The sequence below is a fragment of the Eschrichtius robustus genome, chromosome 20 (assembly GCF_028021215.1).
Source record: "Eschrichtius robustus isolate mEscRob2 chromosome 20, mEscRob2.pri, whole genome shotgun sequence".
Classification (NCBI taxonomy): Eukaryota; Metazoa; Chordata; class Mammalia; order Artiodactyla; family Eschrichtiidae; genus Eschrichtius; species Eschrichtius robustus.
The window spans coordinates 65,494,413-65,510,723 of NC_090843.1; the positions used below are offsets into that span (position 1 = coordinate 65,494,413).

At 45.0% G+C, this 16,311-nt stretch overlaps 1 protein-coding gene and 1 pseudogene across 3 annotated transcripts in view; one reads left to right on the top strand and one right to left on the bottom strand.

Annotated features, from left to right (window-relative positions):
• The window catches only part of PRPSAP2 (phosphoribosyl pyrophosphate synthetase associated protein 2), a 39,228-nt gene that overhangs the window by 6,540 nt on the left and 16,377 nt on the right, over positions 1 to 16,311 (bottom strand). For 2 of the 3 annotated variants that reach the window (XM_068529928.1, XM_068529929.1), the window contains 4 exons: positions 11,606 to 11,661; positions 5,714 to 5,862; positions 3,799 to 3,869; positions 2,486 to 2,632 (listed from right to left, as the gene is read on the bottom strand). In XM_068529928.1, coding sequence (XP_068386029.1) covers positions 2,486 to 2,632; positions 3,799 to 3,869; positions 5,714 to 5,862; positions 11,606 to 11,661 — 423 coding nt within the window. The remainder of the gene's footprint in view (positions 1 to 2,485; positions 2,633 to 3,798; positions 3,870 to 5,713; positions 5,863 to 11,605; positions 11,662 to 16,311) is intronic. The other variant, XM_068529930.1, reaches the window with a different exon arrangement.
• LOC137754901 (pancreatic progenitor cell differentiation and proliferation factor pseudogene) lies at positions 7,698 to 8,209 on the top strand (annotated as a pseudogene).

Below are 16,311 nucleotides of genomic sequence, written 5' to 3' on the forward strand. Positions count from 1 at the left end.
GTAAACTTGTGAAGAAGGAAACAGAAATTCACGCTAGTTTTGCTGTCACATTATCAAATTGCAAAAGTTGTGGACACAGTGTGTGAAAGTGCTTAGTTAAGATGAAAAAGGCATTAAATTTGCACAATAAGGTATATTGCCATAATTGTTCTATTTTATTATTAGTTATTACTGCCAATTTCTTACTGTGCTTAATTAATAAGTTAAACTTTATCGTAGGTATGTATGTACAAGAAAAAACAGACTATACATAGGGTTTAGTACTATCCGTGCACGGTTTCAGGCATCCACTGGGGGGTCTTGGAAGGTATCCCCTGTGGATAAAGGGGGACTACTGTATATGTCAATAAAGCTGTTATTTTAAAAAGATTTGATGAAAATCAAAAAGGGAGAAACAAGCATTTTTCAACAGCTACAAATGGAAAAAAAAATACTCAGCCTTCTTAAAAAAATAGATGGGAATATTTTTAAAGTTATTGTTTATAATACATACTCCCTACTTCCAAAATAAGCCTCAAGACAGCTTATAATAAAAAACGTACATACACCATGAGATTGTTGAAACAGACGATCAGGAATCATTGAGAACCAGCAGCAGGGCCATGAAAACCTAGCCCATCGTAATTACTGTGTGACTCCTTTTCTGTTTGATCTTCCTGGTAACTAAGGCAAAAATGGGAACATGAAGGGTCATGTAAGTCTCATGACCTGTAAAAGAACAGTTCCCACAGGAAAAACACCTACCCACTGGTATCAAACAACAGAATTTTCTGCCCCATCCACACGGCATCAGCGTGAAGGGTGACCCCAGGCAGGGCTGCACCTGCTCTGAGCCCAGTGGCTCGGGGACAGTGCCCCCAGGAGGAAGTGAACCACCTGGTCACCTTGGAGGGTCAGTCTTCTCACTAGATAGCCACCCTCAGTCGGGAATGAATTTTCCAAATGTATTCTAACCACTTTTAAAAATAACAGCTTTATGGTGATATAATTCACATACTATACAATTTGCCCATTTAAAGCATACAATTCAATGACTTTCAGGATACTCAGAGTTGTGATTAGTATCTCCCCCAAAAGAAACGCTGTACCCCCTTCGGCCACTCCTCATTTCACCCTTCCTCAAACCCTGGCAACCACCAATCTATTGAATTTATAGAGGCCTATTCTGGACGTTTCATTTAACTACTTTTAATTAAAAAAACAAAAAGAAAAACACTTCAAATCTTGATTTATCAACTCCAAGCCCTCCTTACTGGCTCCTCTTCTGAAAGACAGGGAAATCAGCCTATCTCCACTTCTCCCACCTCCCACCCTGTTGATCCTGCTGTTACTTTTACATTGTTCATAGCTTTATCATCTACTGGGCAACCGTGCTTTGTCTACAGGTTTATATGGAACCCAGCTTATCCATCAGTTACTGACCCGACTCCCCGGTATGGGTATCGGTGACTGAGCCCCCATGGCCCCCGAAGAGCCCCCCTGCTGGCCTAGGATGTGCGACCTCCGCGTCCGGGGCTTCATGCGTCCTCTCCAAAGTCCACTCTGTTCCGAGGGCCTGGCTGCAGCAGCCCCCCACACGCTCTTGCCAACCTGCCCACACACAGCACCCGCGAGAACCCCGCCTAGCGCCACGCGGACAGACCAGTGAGCACTGCCGTGGGCCTGAAGTCTTCCCGCTTCATGTGTGTTTCGTGCAGCGGAGAAAGGAGGCCGGATCGAGCTGAGCCGTGCGAGCCTGGCTTTCTCTCTGTGCTAGAGCATCCTGAACCCATCAGAGATGATGAGCATCGGGCCAGGCTCAGGGAGAGCGGCTGCCGAAGAGGAAAAGTGTGGGCCTCAGAAAAGTAAAAGGAGTCCGACTAACTGAAGATTCAATACCCAGGAATATACAGGAGACAGCATTTCTGCTTCTTAAAAGATAATAAAAACGTGATTCACACAATCAACCCGCGCAGCTAGCTGGCCCTTGGAATGAGGGGTGGACAAAGGAGGGCCAGGAAACCTGGCCGGCCTCACTTCAGCCACTCTGGGAGCTGCAGGCAGTTTAGGAAGGTGGCCCCGTGTGCCTTCCTCTCCCGACGTCATGCCACGGGCGTCTGTACCAGGGAGAGAGCTGGGCTTTAGCATCGGGTAAACTAGGGTCTCAACCCTACGAGCTGGGGCTCGTAGCTGCCTGACCTTAAGAAGTCACTGAACTTTTCTGGTGCACAAGTTCTCACTCTCCCTGCAGGGCTGTGCCGGAGCTCAGGGACGGCATGTGCCCAGCATCAGGCAGCGCCGTCAGGGCCAGGGGCTCCACTTACGAGAGGCACTAAAACTATCACCCGCTGCCACGGGCAGAACACAAAGGCTGCAGGCAGTGACACGCAAACAGAAAACACTCTTAACTACAGGGCAGCTCACTCTCCACCTGCTCCCGTGACCACAGGTCGGGACGGGCACGGGCACCAGGCAGCTGTGCCCACACTCAGCCCGGCTCTGTTACCTCATCGATGGCAGATTCCTCGATCAGTCGAGGGGCGTCGGAGGACAACAAGCCGTGAGTCGCCATCACGAAGATCTTATACGCACCCCTTTCCTTCAGGGTCTCTGCTGCAGCGAGGAAGCTGTCCACGTCATCAATGATGTCGTCCTGGCATGAAAGAGTCAGCAAGAGACATGAACGCTTTTGTAAAGGCAGGTCTAGACCACGGGGAAAGAGGCTGGACTAATTCTACTGTGACACACCTGCTGTCCACGTTGACGTGTCCAGACAGCGCGGTCACCGGGCGCCCGCTGCATTCCCTCCGGGCCTCCCACAGCGCAGGACAGGCGCCCTGGGCCTACGGTTCTCTATCCCTACCATCTAGAGCTACACCCCACCAGGCAGGTGCTCCAGAAATATTCACCCTAGATTTTTTTAATGCATAGTAAAGCACCTGTTAGAAGATGCTTTTGACTCTAGGTGGTTCTTTCCTCTTGCTACTTTTCCTTATTTTCTAAATTTTCTGCACTGGGTGGATGTGAAATGTGTTTCTTCCATATATTTTTATAAGGGGAAAAATAATAATAATTATTATTTTAACAAAATACTCAGCGTCCAGTGGTTTCTAATCTCACAGACTCTCAGTATGAGATAATAGAAAATATATACATTGGTCTCTTCTAAAGCCCTTTTACATGTTTTAGCGGTAAGAGCACTAGAGGAACCTCTTGTCCTGATGAGGCGATGCCGGGCGGGCTCCTGGATGGGGACTGGTCACCAGAAAGACCAGGGAAGCTTGGAATTTGCAGCACCCGCACGGCCAGCCCCAACGCCTCCAGAGAGGCGAGGGGGCTGGAAATGGGGTTAATGATCCATCAGGCCTCCAGGAAGAAGCCCCCATAACATCCCAGTAGCACGGGGTTCGGGGAGCGAACCAGGTGTGTGAACATTCCACACCGAGTGGGTGATGCACCCCAACTCCACGGGGACCCTCCCCGGCCTTGCCCCGTGCCTCTCTCTCTCCATCTGGCTGCTCATCTGTGTCCTCTGTCACATCCTTTAATGAACTGGTGAACCTAAGTGTCTCTCTGAGTTCTGTGAGCTGCTCTAGCAAATGCTCCAGTCCAGGGGGGTCCTGGGAGCCTCGGATTTGTAGGCAAGCCGGACAGAAGCTGTGGGTCACCTGGCGAGTCTCAGTTTTTGGACCAAAGTAGACATTCAGCACAAGGCGCCCGTGAGACCTACCTGGCACCGTCCCCAGCATGACTGGCAAGCCAGTCAGCAAAGCACCAGCGGCAAGCGCGACAGAGCGACAGGAAGAGAGGCCTGCGTACCACAATGACGGCGGTCCTTCCTCCCACGTCACCGACCACTGTGATCGGGGGCTTCTCCTTGGGGATCAGCACTGCCCAGGACAAAACACGCACACACGTTTCTCGGTTAAGAGCCAAGCCGAGGCCTTAGCAAGTTACTGTCTCATGACGGAGGCCCAAGAGACCAGCAACAGAAGGGAGCTTCCCCCACCCGATAAAGGGCAACTATGGAAAAATCACTGCTAACGTCATATGTGATGAAAGACGTTTCCCCTAACATCAGGGACAAGACAAGGATGCCCACTTTCACCACTGCTATTCAACAGAGCACCGGATGTGCTAGCCAGGGCAGTTAGGCAAGAAAAAGAAATAAAAGGCATCCAGATCGGACAGGAAGACTTAGTACTGTTAAGACGGCAATGCTCCCCGAGTGATCTAGAGACTCCATGCACCCCGTCAGAATCCCAACCTTTTTTTTTGCAGAAATAAACTGACCCTAAAGTGCAAAGGACTCCAAAGAGCAAAAACAACACGAGGAACTCACTGCCCTCAGGAGCGTTCTGCTGCCACCTCATCCCCATGTCTTCCTTCCAGGGAGCTTCGGTGGTCAGGGTGGCGTCCTTCCTGGCCACCCACGGCCACACACAAAGCCCAGCCCTTGCCTCTGCCATCCTGTTCCCAGTTGAACCCATGCCTGAATGCCTTCAGCCTCCACCTCAGCTAACCGGGATCCACAAGGCCCAGCTGCAATCTCGCTACTTCATGGCCATCCCAGGACCGTATTTCCTTCTCTGAGGTTTTTTGTTTATAAATGAGCAAACTCCTAGGCAAAGTGAGAACCCGAAGGGGTCCAGAATACACCACAGTGGCATGAAAATTATTTTAAGCTGAAGGCATTTGAATTCCTGAAGTCCCTTATCTGCCTAATAGCAGAGCTCCCCAAAAGAACTCAAAAGAATTCAGTTGTCCTAAACCCTCCCAGCAACAACCGCAGAAGACTGGCTCTCATCACCCAGACCAGAAGTCGGCACCACTCCTACACAGACACTGTCACACACCGTCCTGTCTCCCATCAATCCTCCCTACGAGCCACTGGCCCTCCCATCAGCGCCCTTCCTCCGCTCCCCTTCCCCTATGAAGACCATATACAAGCCCCGAATTCCAACCTCCTCTTAAAATCTATCTTTTCTCTTCTTGATCTGTCTTTTGTCAGTTTTATTTGCAGCCTCCTGAGCACTGAAGCTACAGAGGGTAGAGGAAAAGTCTTTTCTCCCCCGCAGACTCAAACAAAAGCAGTATTTTTTTTTAACTGAAAAGATGTTATTAAAGCTTGAGGGAACTTTCTTAAAACCAAAAACAAATTCCTGCGTAACTCTACCACCCAGTCACAACCACGTTCACCCTTCATATTCCCTCCCGGCCAGGGCAAAAGACAGGCCTACACTCTTGTATTCTGCCTTATTCGCATACATTCCATAGATTTTTCTCTTGTTTCCAGAGTCTTAATTATTTCAAAGGGCTTCATAATGAGTTGTGCTGATACGACATTCTTCACCAAGCCCAGCCCTCTGGTGAACCATTTAGACTTTTCCAATATTTTGCGTTAGAATTAACAGTACGGTGAATAACTTGTGCACCAAAAGCTTTCTGCTTGTGTTAAACTTTACTCTACTCTAGGACACGCTACTGAATGCACAAGTGAAATCCCTGACGTGCCACAGATGCGTCTAAACTGAGCATGTGCATAGGTCTTGGTATGACCAGACAGACTGCCTCTAAGAGGCCACCAGAAGTGCACTTGTCACAGCCAGGCCACGAAAGGTATCAGTTTTTGCCAATTTAAAAAACAAAAAGAGAAGTAGTACTTCACATTCGAAAAAAAATTAAGTCAGCCTTAAAATCAAAGAGGAAAGCGACCCGGGGGAGGCACACTTACTGGGGATCTCCAGGCTGGGGTGGATGGCGGCGGCGCTCCTGACCATGGGGGGGGAATGCCGCCCGTCCACCAGGTCGGACTCGGCGTCCTGCGCTTCTCCGTGAATCACCGCGATGCCCAGTCGCAGGCGCTCAGCGAAAGACTGTGCCCTGAAGGAGAGCAGGAGACCCGTTCACAATCACGCAAAGCTGGTTTCTGATAACATCTACGGAGAAACATCACGGGAACTTTAAAAAGGTAGTTTCCAAAAGGGTTAATGAGAAAGGAGAATGAAATAATCTTAGACTCTCAGAATCCAAGACAAAGTGTGGAGACCCCACGTGACCACACATCCCCCTGGCAGCTGGGCCTGGTGTGCACTCGGCCAGCGAGTGAGCCCGTGTAAGTTAAGAGTTAGTTCACCTCCTCTAAGCCTCCGTTTCCTCACTTGGAATTGTTAATTAATTCTACCTATCTACCTAGTTAACAGTGAGAACCAACCACATGATACAAAGTGCACTAACTACTCATCAGACTATGAAGCATCAAGGTTTTGTTGTGTAACTGAGATACGAGACACTGTACACACTTAAACCGTATGTTTTCATAAGCTCAGATGTATTTCTATATCCGTACAACCGTCAGCACAACCAAGTCAGTGAAAGTATCTACCCCCGCCAAACGTCACCTGTGCCCCTCTGCAATTTCTCCTTCCAGCACCAGCTACCAGTGAGCTGCTTTCTATCACCACAGTTCTACCTTTTCTAGAATGTCGTACGTGGAATCGGAGTCCGTAGTCCTTTTTTGTCTTACTTTGTTCACTCGGTGTAGCGGTTTGGAGAGTCGCCACATTGCACATCCATCAGGAGAGCGTCCCTCACATCGCCGAGTAAACAGTCCATGCTGTGCGTCTATCACTATTTGTCCAGTTACTTGTGGATGGACTTCTTTTTTTTTTTTAAGATTTATTATTTATTTCATTTATTTTTTGGCTGCATCGGGTCTTCGTTGCAGAATGCGGGATCTTCACTGAGGCATGCGGGATCTTTCTTTGCAGGGCATGGGCTTCTCTCTAGTAGTGGCGTGTGGGTTTTCTTTCTCTAGTTGTGGTGCGCAGGCTCCAGAGGGCGTGAGCTCTGTAGTTTGCGGCACGTGGGCTCTCTCATTGAGCTCAGCAGTTGTAGCACATGGGCTTAGTTGCCCCACAGCATGTGGGATCTCAGTTCCCTGACCAGGGCTCAAATCTGTGTCCCCTGCATTGGCAGGCGGATTCTTAACCACTGCACCACCAGGGAAGTCCCTGGATAGACTTTTGAGTTGTGTCCAGTCATGAGTTGTTACAAAACCGTTGTGAACACTCGTGTACAAATCTGTCTGGACTCATGTTTCCTTTTCCCTTGGTGTGACTGGATCACACGTTACCGTTTCCCAAAGTGGCTGTCACACTCCCACAAGCCGTGTGTGAGCACTCGGCCCTTCCAAGTCCTCGCCAGCCGGGCCGCTGTCAGCCGTTTCAATGCACCCATCCCAGCGGCATGCAGTGGGTCGCTGTGGTTTCAGTTTGCATTGACCCCTCATGACAAATGGCGCTTATCTGCCACCTATATATATGCTTTGGTAAAGGGTCTGTTTCTCTTTTGCCAATTTTTTAGTTGGGTTTTTAGTTCTCTTAGTAAGTCTGGAGAATTCTTTATATATTCTGAATTGAAGTCCTTCATCAGACACATGCTTCACAAATATTCCCTCCCAATCTGCGCTTTCTCCTGTTATTCTCTTAATGATGTCTTCTGAAGAGCAGTTTTAATTTTCATGACATCCAATATAACAATTTTTTCCTATCAATTGGGCTTTTAGTGTCATATTTAAGAAATCTTTACCTAAACCAAGGTCACAAGGAATTTTTTTCCTCTGCCTCTAGAAGTTTTGTACTTTCAGGTTCTACATTTAGGTATATGATTCATTTGAAGTTGATTTTTAAAAATGATGTGAGAGGCCCCGCGCGTCTGGGTCGTGGAGCCGTCGGCCGCGGTCTCCTTCGCAGATGGGCTCAGTGGCCTAGCGCCCCGGTCCCCGCCGTCCGTGATCGAGCGCCGAGGCCCACGAGGGGTCGCCGCCGAGGTTTCCACCAGCCCACAAGCAAGAGCATGGCAGCCATCCCCTCCAGCAGCTCGCTCGTGGCCACCCACGACTACTACCGGCGTCTCCCCAGAGCCGACCCGGGACACTGGTGGGCTAGCTTCTTTTTTGGGAAGTCCACGCTCCCATTCATGACCACAGTGTTGGAGTCCCCAGAGCACTCAGAGCCAGCCCAGGCCTCCACCAGCACGATCACCTGTGACCTGGCTCGGGAAGCCGTGGGGAAGCAGCAGCCTGGCGGCCAGCCTGGCCAAACCAACTCCAGGCCCCCGTCCTGAGTGGCCACCACCAGCTGCCGGGCTTCCTCCCGAGGCGCTAGGCTCGTCAGAGCCCCCCCTCCTTCCCCTCCCTGAGAGTGAGCAGGCTGCAGCCAACAGAAGCAGTTGGGTTTTTAATATCAAAACAGCAAAACACCAAAAAGGAAGTTGAGAGAACTCCACTCTTTACTATCCAAGCCACATGAGAGCCTTCCCGGCACCCCCTAACCTGTGCCTCGCGCCAAGTAGAAAATAAACTCCAAGCAGCCAGCAGCCAAAAAAAAAAAAAAAAAAAAATGATGTGAGATATGGCTCAAAATTCATTATTTTGCCCACAAACATCCGATTATTCCAACACTTTTCATTTGTTAAAAAGACTAGCCTTTCCCCATTAAACTGCCTTTGCACATCTGCCGAAAATCAGTCTTCCAGATACCTGTGGGTCTATTTTGGGACTCTATTCTGTTCCACTGACCTATTTTCCTATCTTTATTCCAATACCACACAATCACGATTGCTTTAGCTTTATAATAGGTCTTGAATTCAGGTAGTGTTAGATCTCCAAACTTTGTTCTCCTTTTTCAAAGTTTTTTTTTTTTTTTGGGGTGGGGGACATTATTCTAGTTTCATTGCATGTCCATATGAATTTTGGAATCAGCTTGTCAAATTCTATAAAAAAAAAGCCTGCTGACATTTTGATTGGGATGGTGTCAATTCTACAGACCAATGTAGGGAGGAGATACGCTATCTTAACAATATTGAGTCTTTCAAGCCACAAACACAGTATATTTCTCCATTCATTTAGGTCTTTAATTTCTCTAGGCAAGTCTTTCAGTGTGCAAGTCTTGAACATCTTAGGTTTATCCCTAAGTGTTTCAACTTAGTTTGATGCTATTTGGTTTTATTTTTCATTTCAGTTTCCAATTGTTCATTGCTAGTATACAGAAAGACAACTGATTTTTGGACAGTGATCTTATATCCTGCAACTTTGCTAAACTGACTTATTAGTACTAACAGCATCTTTATAGATTTCATCAGATTTTTCTACATAAATAATCATGCCACTTGCAAATTAGGATTGTTTTGCTTCTTCTTTTTCACACTGGATTCCTTTTCTTTTCTTTCTTTCTTTTTTTTTAATTGCACTATCCAGAAGCTCCAGTATACAATGTTGAGTAGAAGTAGGGAAAGCAGACATCCTCTTCGTGCTCCTGATCTTAGGGGAAAGCAATCAGTCTTTCACAGTAAGTGTGATGTTAGCTATAGGTTTTTCATAGATATCATTTACCAGATGAGGAAGTTCCCTTCTATTCCTAGTTTGCTTAAAGTTATAATCAGGAAGAGAAATTGAATTTTATCAAATGCTTTTTGCACCTACAGAGATAATATGGTTTTTCTTTTTTAGTTTATTCCTAAATGGTCGTGATGTATTATCCTTTTTACATATTGTTAGCTTATATTTGCTAAAATGCTGCTTAGAATTTTTGTACCTAGGTTCATGAGGAATATTGATGTTTTTCTTTTCTTGTCATGTCTGTGTCTGGCTTTGCTATCAGGGTAATGAATGCCTCATTAAGTGAGCTGGGAAGTACTAGTTCTTCAATTTTCTGGAAGAGTTTATGTACAGTTAGCATTATTTCCCCCGTAAATGTTTGGTAGAATTCACCACTGAGGTCTTACTCTTTTTTCCATCTTCAGCGCCTAGTGCGCAAAAAAATGTTCAAGTGCTTAAAGATCCAACAAGTTCTCCCAACCTTGGTTTTCAAACATCAAAAATTCAAAACAAGTTCCTTACAGCCCACAAGAACAGCTAAAAAGAAACAAAAACAAGGGCTGTGGTCATAAATTAGGGATTTAACAGAACCCCATCATCAGGACCATCTGCACTAGACACAGCCAAGGCATTGCAATGCCACAGGGAGGCACTGAAAGGTACGACTGTGCTCCCTGGTGGAACAGAATCTCCCCTGTGCCACGTTTCCCGTCTGCACTCCACGACCAAGGAGAGTTTTGTCACAGTGTCTGCAATCAGTTCAAGAAATGTAAATTGATGCTATATATATTGCAAATTACTTTCTTATGAAGTTACACTTTCCTCCCTCAGTAGAAGATGTCATTACACAGCACATGCAGTTAAGTCTTCTGTGGTTTTGAAACAATCTCAAATGCACATAAAGAAACGTCTACTGGTCTGGCACTTCCTACAATGAATCTAATTTCTATTTCCAAGGAAAAGACAACAGATTTCACAGGAGCAGAGCTGTACTGCATAACCTGATCCAGAAAAGGGTACCTTTGTGTGTGTGTGTGAATATTTTTATGTAAGGAAAAGAGGGAGAGTCTCAGGGGGAGAATTTTTTTTTTTAACTTATTCTTTATTCCTTTTTTTTTTTTAATTAATTAATTAATTTATTTATTTTTGGCTGTGTTGGGTCTTCGTTTCTGTGTGAGGGCTTTCTCTAGTTGCGGCAAGCGGGGGCCACTCTTCATCGCGGTGCGCGGGCCTCTCACTATCAGGGCCTCTCTTGTTGCGGAGCACAGGCTCCAGACGCGCAGGCTCAGTAGTTGTGGCGCACGGGCCTAGTTGCTCCGCGGCATGTGGGATCTTCCCAGACCAGGGCTCGAACCCGTGTCCCCTGCATTGGCAGGCAGATTCTCAACCACTGCGTCACCAGGGAAGCCCCGAGCACTGATCTTTGATGCAAAAAGATTACAACTCGCTGAAGGCTCGGATGATGGTTAGCATTTTTTAGCAATAAAGTATTTTTAAATTAAGGTATGTACAATGTTTTTTAATACATAATGCTATTGCACATGTAACAGACTACAGTATAGTGTAAACATAAATTTTATATGCAGTGGGAAACCAAAAATCCATGTGACTCACTTTACTGTGATATTGGCTTTGGCAGAGGTGTGGAACCCAACACACTATCTCCAAGGCATGTCTGTGTGTGAAACCCTTTCAATTCAAACACTTTAGGTTTCAGAACACTTTAGGTTCTGTATCCCTGACTCATCAGTTACTCCAGGTTACATGTAACTCTCAGCACTGCCCCATCTGCACACCTTGTAGTGTTTCTAAATTCTGTAAAATGTCACCTTTTAACACATACCAATCCAGCCTCTCGGCTGGGTACAATTCTGTTAATAAATTACTGAGGTCTCTGAATAAAAGGCAGTAAACAACCTCAAAATACATTCAGTGGTATTTTAAAGGGCAGATGTGAAGATGAACAACAAGCGGCCGCCTCAGCACAGGGCTGGGATTCCCCAGTCCTGGACGGCTTCTGCTAAGAAATGTGATGGTAGTCACAGACTGGGACTGGAAAAAAGGGAGGAAAATAAGCCATCACTTAATACATGGAGTCAGCAGACAATCTTTTAAACTATCAGTTCACAGGATAAAAAATAAGAGACACGGTGGGAACGGCTGAGATAGAATCCAGAACACCTGGGATTCGACGGGGCTGGGACCCCTGGGTGCGGCTCTGTGGAGCAGTCGTGAGCTCCCACCTACCTCTTAGCCGAGGCTGGAGACTTGGCCACGATCACTGCATTTCTGTAATCCGGGATCTGTGACAGAGGAGAGGGTGGGGATTACTGCCATGTCTCTACAAGGCTATTCACACCAATACCCGGTAATTGATAAAAATGAACATTCCAACAGACTCAAAAACGTCATCTGGTCACTTCAAAGTTTTCCAAAAAGACAGAAAGTTCAAAGTAAATTTCCTCTTTAGAAGATGAAGAAACGCCTACCTAGGAATAAAAAAAATTATTGTCAAGGCATGACTCTCATAGACCTATTTTAAGAAAAAAGTAGGGTTAATCAGTAATTAGCTCATATCTATGTGGCAGCAAAGATGTTTTTATAAAGTCAACAGGAAGGCCTCTCATGAATCCCAGTTACATGTAATTTCACAGGGCAAGGATGATATTCATCGAACCTGAATTCAAGGCACCTGTTGAATTCCAAATAAGTGCGGTCCAAACAAATAACTACTTAATGTGTCTCTGTCACAGCATAATGAAGAAACCAATTTGTTAAAGGAATCAGCCCGCCTAGTACTGTTTCATAAAGATATTAAGAGCCCTTAAGAAAATAAGCAAAACATCAGTCTACTTTGGAGTCCTTTACTTTAAACATTTGAAGTGATCTGTACTAGGATAATTACAGTTGAAGATACACCCATTACCAACTTCTGAGTTTAGAAGACAGAACTACTTTTAAGCTGAGCAGTAGTTTGTTGTTTCTGATTTCATCTTGACAATATATTCAAATTATGTTCTTAAAATCTAATCATTTCATTAAATTACACTATTTCATTCAAATATATCCCCACTGATTTCTCACAATTATGCTAGATCAATGAATTTTAATATAAGCGCTTAATAACATCTAGCACCTTGTACAATACCTAGCACATGGGAAGCACTAAATAATCAATACTTAGTAAACAAAAAACTTATTAGTTTGAACAAGGCTCTATTATAGATATATCCACATGGATAAGAAATCTCTACATCTGATCCATCTATACACATAAAAAGCCTAACTTATCCAACATTACCAGGGAGTAAGGTAGCAAAAAATATTTTCATTTAGGCGTTTTCCTTATTTTTGCTGGAAGTCTTTCTAAACTGCTTTATGCACTTCTTTGCCTCATCAAACATCACCAGACAGCACCAAACCCAGCTAAGAGCAAAATAACAAATGAAGAAACAGTTAATAGAGCAAAGAAAAGGAAACTTTAAAAGAAAGGACTCTTTAATAAAAACAGGTCTATTTTCTCCTCAGGAGTCAAAACAGGAAATCATACACATAAAGAAAGAACAAGTTGTTATGAAAATGAACCAAAAAGAAATCTAGACGGTGGAAGTTATTATGGTCCAAATAAGAAACTCAGCTGGCTGAAGGGCAGGAGGGACACCGCTGAAAAAAAACCGTGGGTGAGATTAAGCCATGGAATTTTCCCACCAGGCAGCATGTAAGAATGCAAAACTTGAAAAAAAAAAAAAAAAAAAGTTAAACAATATACAGACTAGATCCAAGATTTTCAACTTCTAACAGTTCCCAAAGAAAGGAATGAAAAAATAGAAGGGATGAGATACTCAAACTATAGCAAACAAAATTCATAGAGAATGAAAGGGACCCACTGAGCATCTAGTGAGGTGAATGAAAAAAGATCCACCTGGACACACTGTGCTGAAATTTCAAAACCACAGCAAAAAGATAAAACACTGTTGTACATGGGGAATTCTGTCCAAGTGTAAATGAATACAGCCCCTTCAGACAATTGCAATTTTTGTAATATCTATTAAAATATGAAAAATGTAGATACTTTTCAATTAAGCAATTCCACTTCCTAATATAGCTCAGAAAAACACTTGCGTAAGTACTCAGAAGGGCAGGTACAAGAATTTTCAATGCAACATGACTTAAATATATTTTGAAAATAAAAGATTTCACTTAAAAGAGTGAAAAATTAAAACAACCTAATATCCAAGCAAGAGGGAAATGGTTGAAAAAACTGTGGCTCATTTAAACTTGTGCTTTAAACATCGAAACAGGTAGCTATTTAAATTTAAATTAATTAAGCTTAAATAAAATGAAGGATTCCATTCTCCAGTCACAGCAGGCACATTTCAAGGACTCAACAGGTACCCGTGGCTGCCATTCTGACAGCAGATAGAACACTCACACCATCGCAGAATGATGATGATACACTATGTAGCAATCATGAAGGAAGAAGTAATCCTATACAGCTGAACAGGGAAAGACCTCCAGGCACCAGCACAAGAAAGGAAAGAAAGTTACGGAACAACACAAACAATCTATCAATGTGTTTTTTTGTGTGTTTTGGTTCTTTTCCAAAAAGCCCCCACAAATCAATTTCTGTAACTAGGTGTATAGAAATGGGAGGTAAATCGGAGGCAAAGGTCTGAGAGGATTCAGGACACTACGCAGGCTGGTAACCAGGGTGAGCCCTGCCGAGGGCCTGGGCCCAGGCTGGTGGTCCAGGGAAGCTGATCGTTTCATCACTTCTGTCAGAATTTCCCTAACTGCCACTGTAAATGTAAGTTTTCATTTTTCACATTTCAGAAGATTACTCTTATTAGTCTTATCAAGTGGAGGGGAAAACACACCACATGTCACGCAAGTCTGACTTCCAAACCCTGTAGTAATTTCCCCGGAACCATTAAGGGAAAACATCACCAGGGCCACTGTGGGACCACAGAGAATCAAATTGCCTGACACCCACACTCCTTTGCTACACCCCTGCCTGTGTCCCTGGTTTTCCATTTCTTGCCAGATCTCATTTCTCTGACAGTGAGAGTGAACTGGCATAAAGACACTAAGAAGAACACAGGGGGGAATAAAGCAACCCAAGAATCAGAAACAGGATCACTTTATAAGTTCCTATTTTAAAAACTGATGGGATGGGATCTCTCGATACACCACAAAAATACACTTGGTAGCCTCCCCTCTTCATAATTTCCTTAAAAAACCCTGGTGCAGACCAGCGATTACTAGTACTGTCACTATAATACGTAGTCATTTTTTTTAAAACAAGCACTATACTTAATCAATACCCAAACCTCTTTTGGGTTATATTTTATTATGTCTACAGCTTGGATGTCTTACACTCAGTGCTGCCTTACAGCCGCTGTCAGCCCAACAGCAGCTGCACTGTGTGCTTTCACCCCTTCGCGTGCATGAAGGTGGCCACGGTGTTCCTATGTCCTCCATTCACATGAATCACAGGCACTGTTGGTTCTCTCCGGGCTGGGCTTAACTGCCATTTAAAATGTCGCCAGAAAGAGCTCACTATGATTCAGCATTAAAATGACAAGTTACCATGCATACAGAAAGACAGGAAGAGGGCAGCACGATGTGAATTTCATATTCATGAATCAAAGGGTCATCACTGGAAGAATGACCACAATTCCATGTTTTCTTGCAAGGCAACAATCAAATGCTTTCTGGGACCTACGAAAGGAAGGCTCCCTACCAGGAGGTGAAGCCGCGGAAGGACTAAATCTGAAAAGGATGCTTAGCGCACGCGCAGCAACACGGCCAAGGCTGGAGAACGGTTTCCAGGCGACGAGCATCCATTAGCTGAACGCCCACTTTGGGCAGCAAGTGCTCAAATTCCCCTGACAACCCAAGAAAAACAGAGGGTGAGCTGTCACATAGGATGACATCAGTGTCAAAGCTTGCAGAATAGAGCCACTAGGTGACACGAAGGCAATGCGGCACGGCAGGACTGGCAGTGCTTCCTTCCTTCTTGACGACGTGAATAACATAAACCCTAAGTGACGGCAACGTAGATTCAGTAAAACATGGTGAATCTACCCGCTGCCTGAGAAACTCTAATGCATGAAAACAAAAGGCATAAAGCAAGTACATACACTATAAAGAAGTAAACAGTGAGCTCCCATACAGTATTTCATTTTCTATAGGCTGTTTTAATTTATCTCTATGAATGAAGAACAGAGAATTTAAAGCTAAAACATCTGAGGTTACCACTGTTAGCTCACCATCAGAAACAAGGACTCCACTTCCCTAATCTGTTCAACCATGAGCAGTGTAAGAGGGTTCAGGTCCGACTTCTTTTCAACAATGAAACCTAAGACGGGATTCTTCAAGTGGCAGGCAGCCTTGCACCGAGGCAGACGCCTACACGGAGGGCAATGACCTTGGCCTGACCTCTGGATCAGCGCCAAGGGTGCTGTGGTCTTGACTCACCAGGCCCGCAGGGGCCTCTCAAGAGGCGCCCTTGCCACGTACGTCTCTAGATGTCAGCGCACAGCACCCCTGGTGTCTTGAGAGGAAACATTCCCCCATACCAAAAGATGAACACTAGCCTATAAAAGTGTACACCGACTGCTCTATTTCTTCCAAAACTAGAGGCGTCATTGAGATGGCTCTTCCCGGGACCATGTTCTGTGAACCCCAGCCTTGCCCTCACGCTCCTCCCCCTGCCTGGACCCTTTTCCTCCTGTGAGGACAGGAGCCACGCTCTCGCACCCTTTCTCTCTCAACTGGGAATCATATTCAGGTAAATTACATTCATATTGTTTTTTGAATGTATTAGAGTTTGTATGTTTCTTGTGCATAACTTTAAAAAAACAAGTAGAATATTTTCTAGTGTTCCCTTTCAAAAATACTTTGATCCATTTTCACTACTGAGGGCCTATGTTAGTTTCTGGAGGACGGGG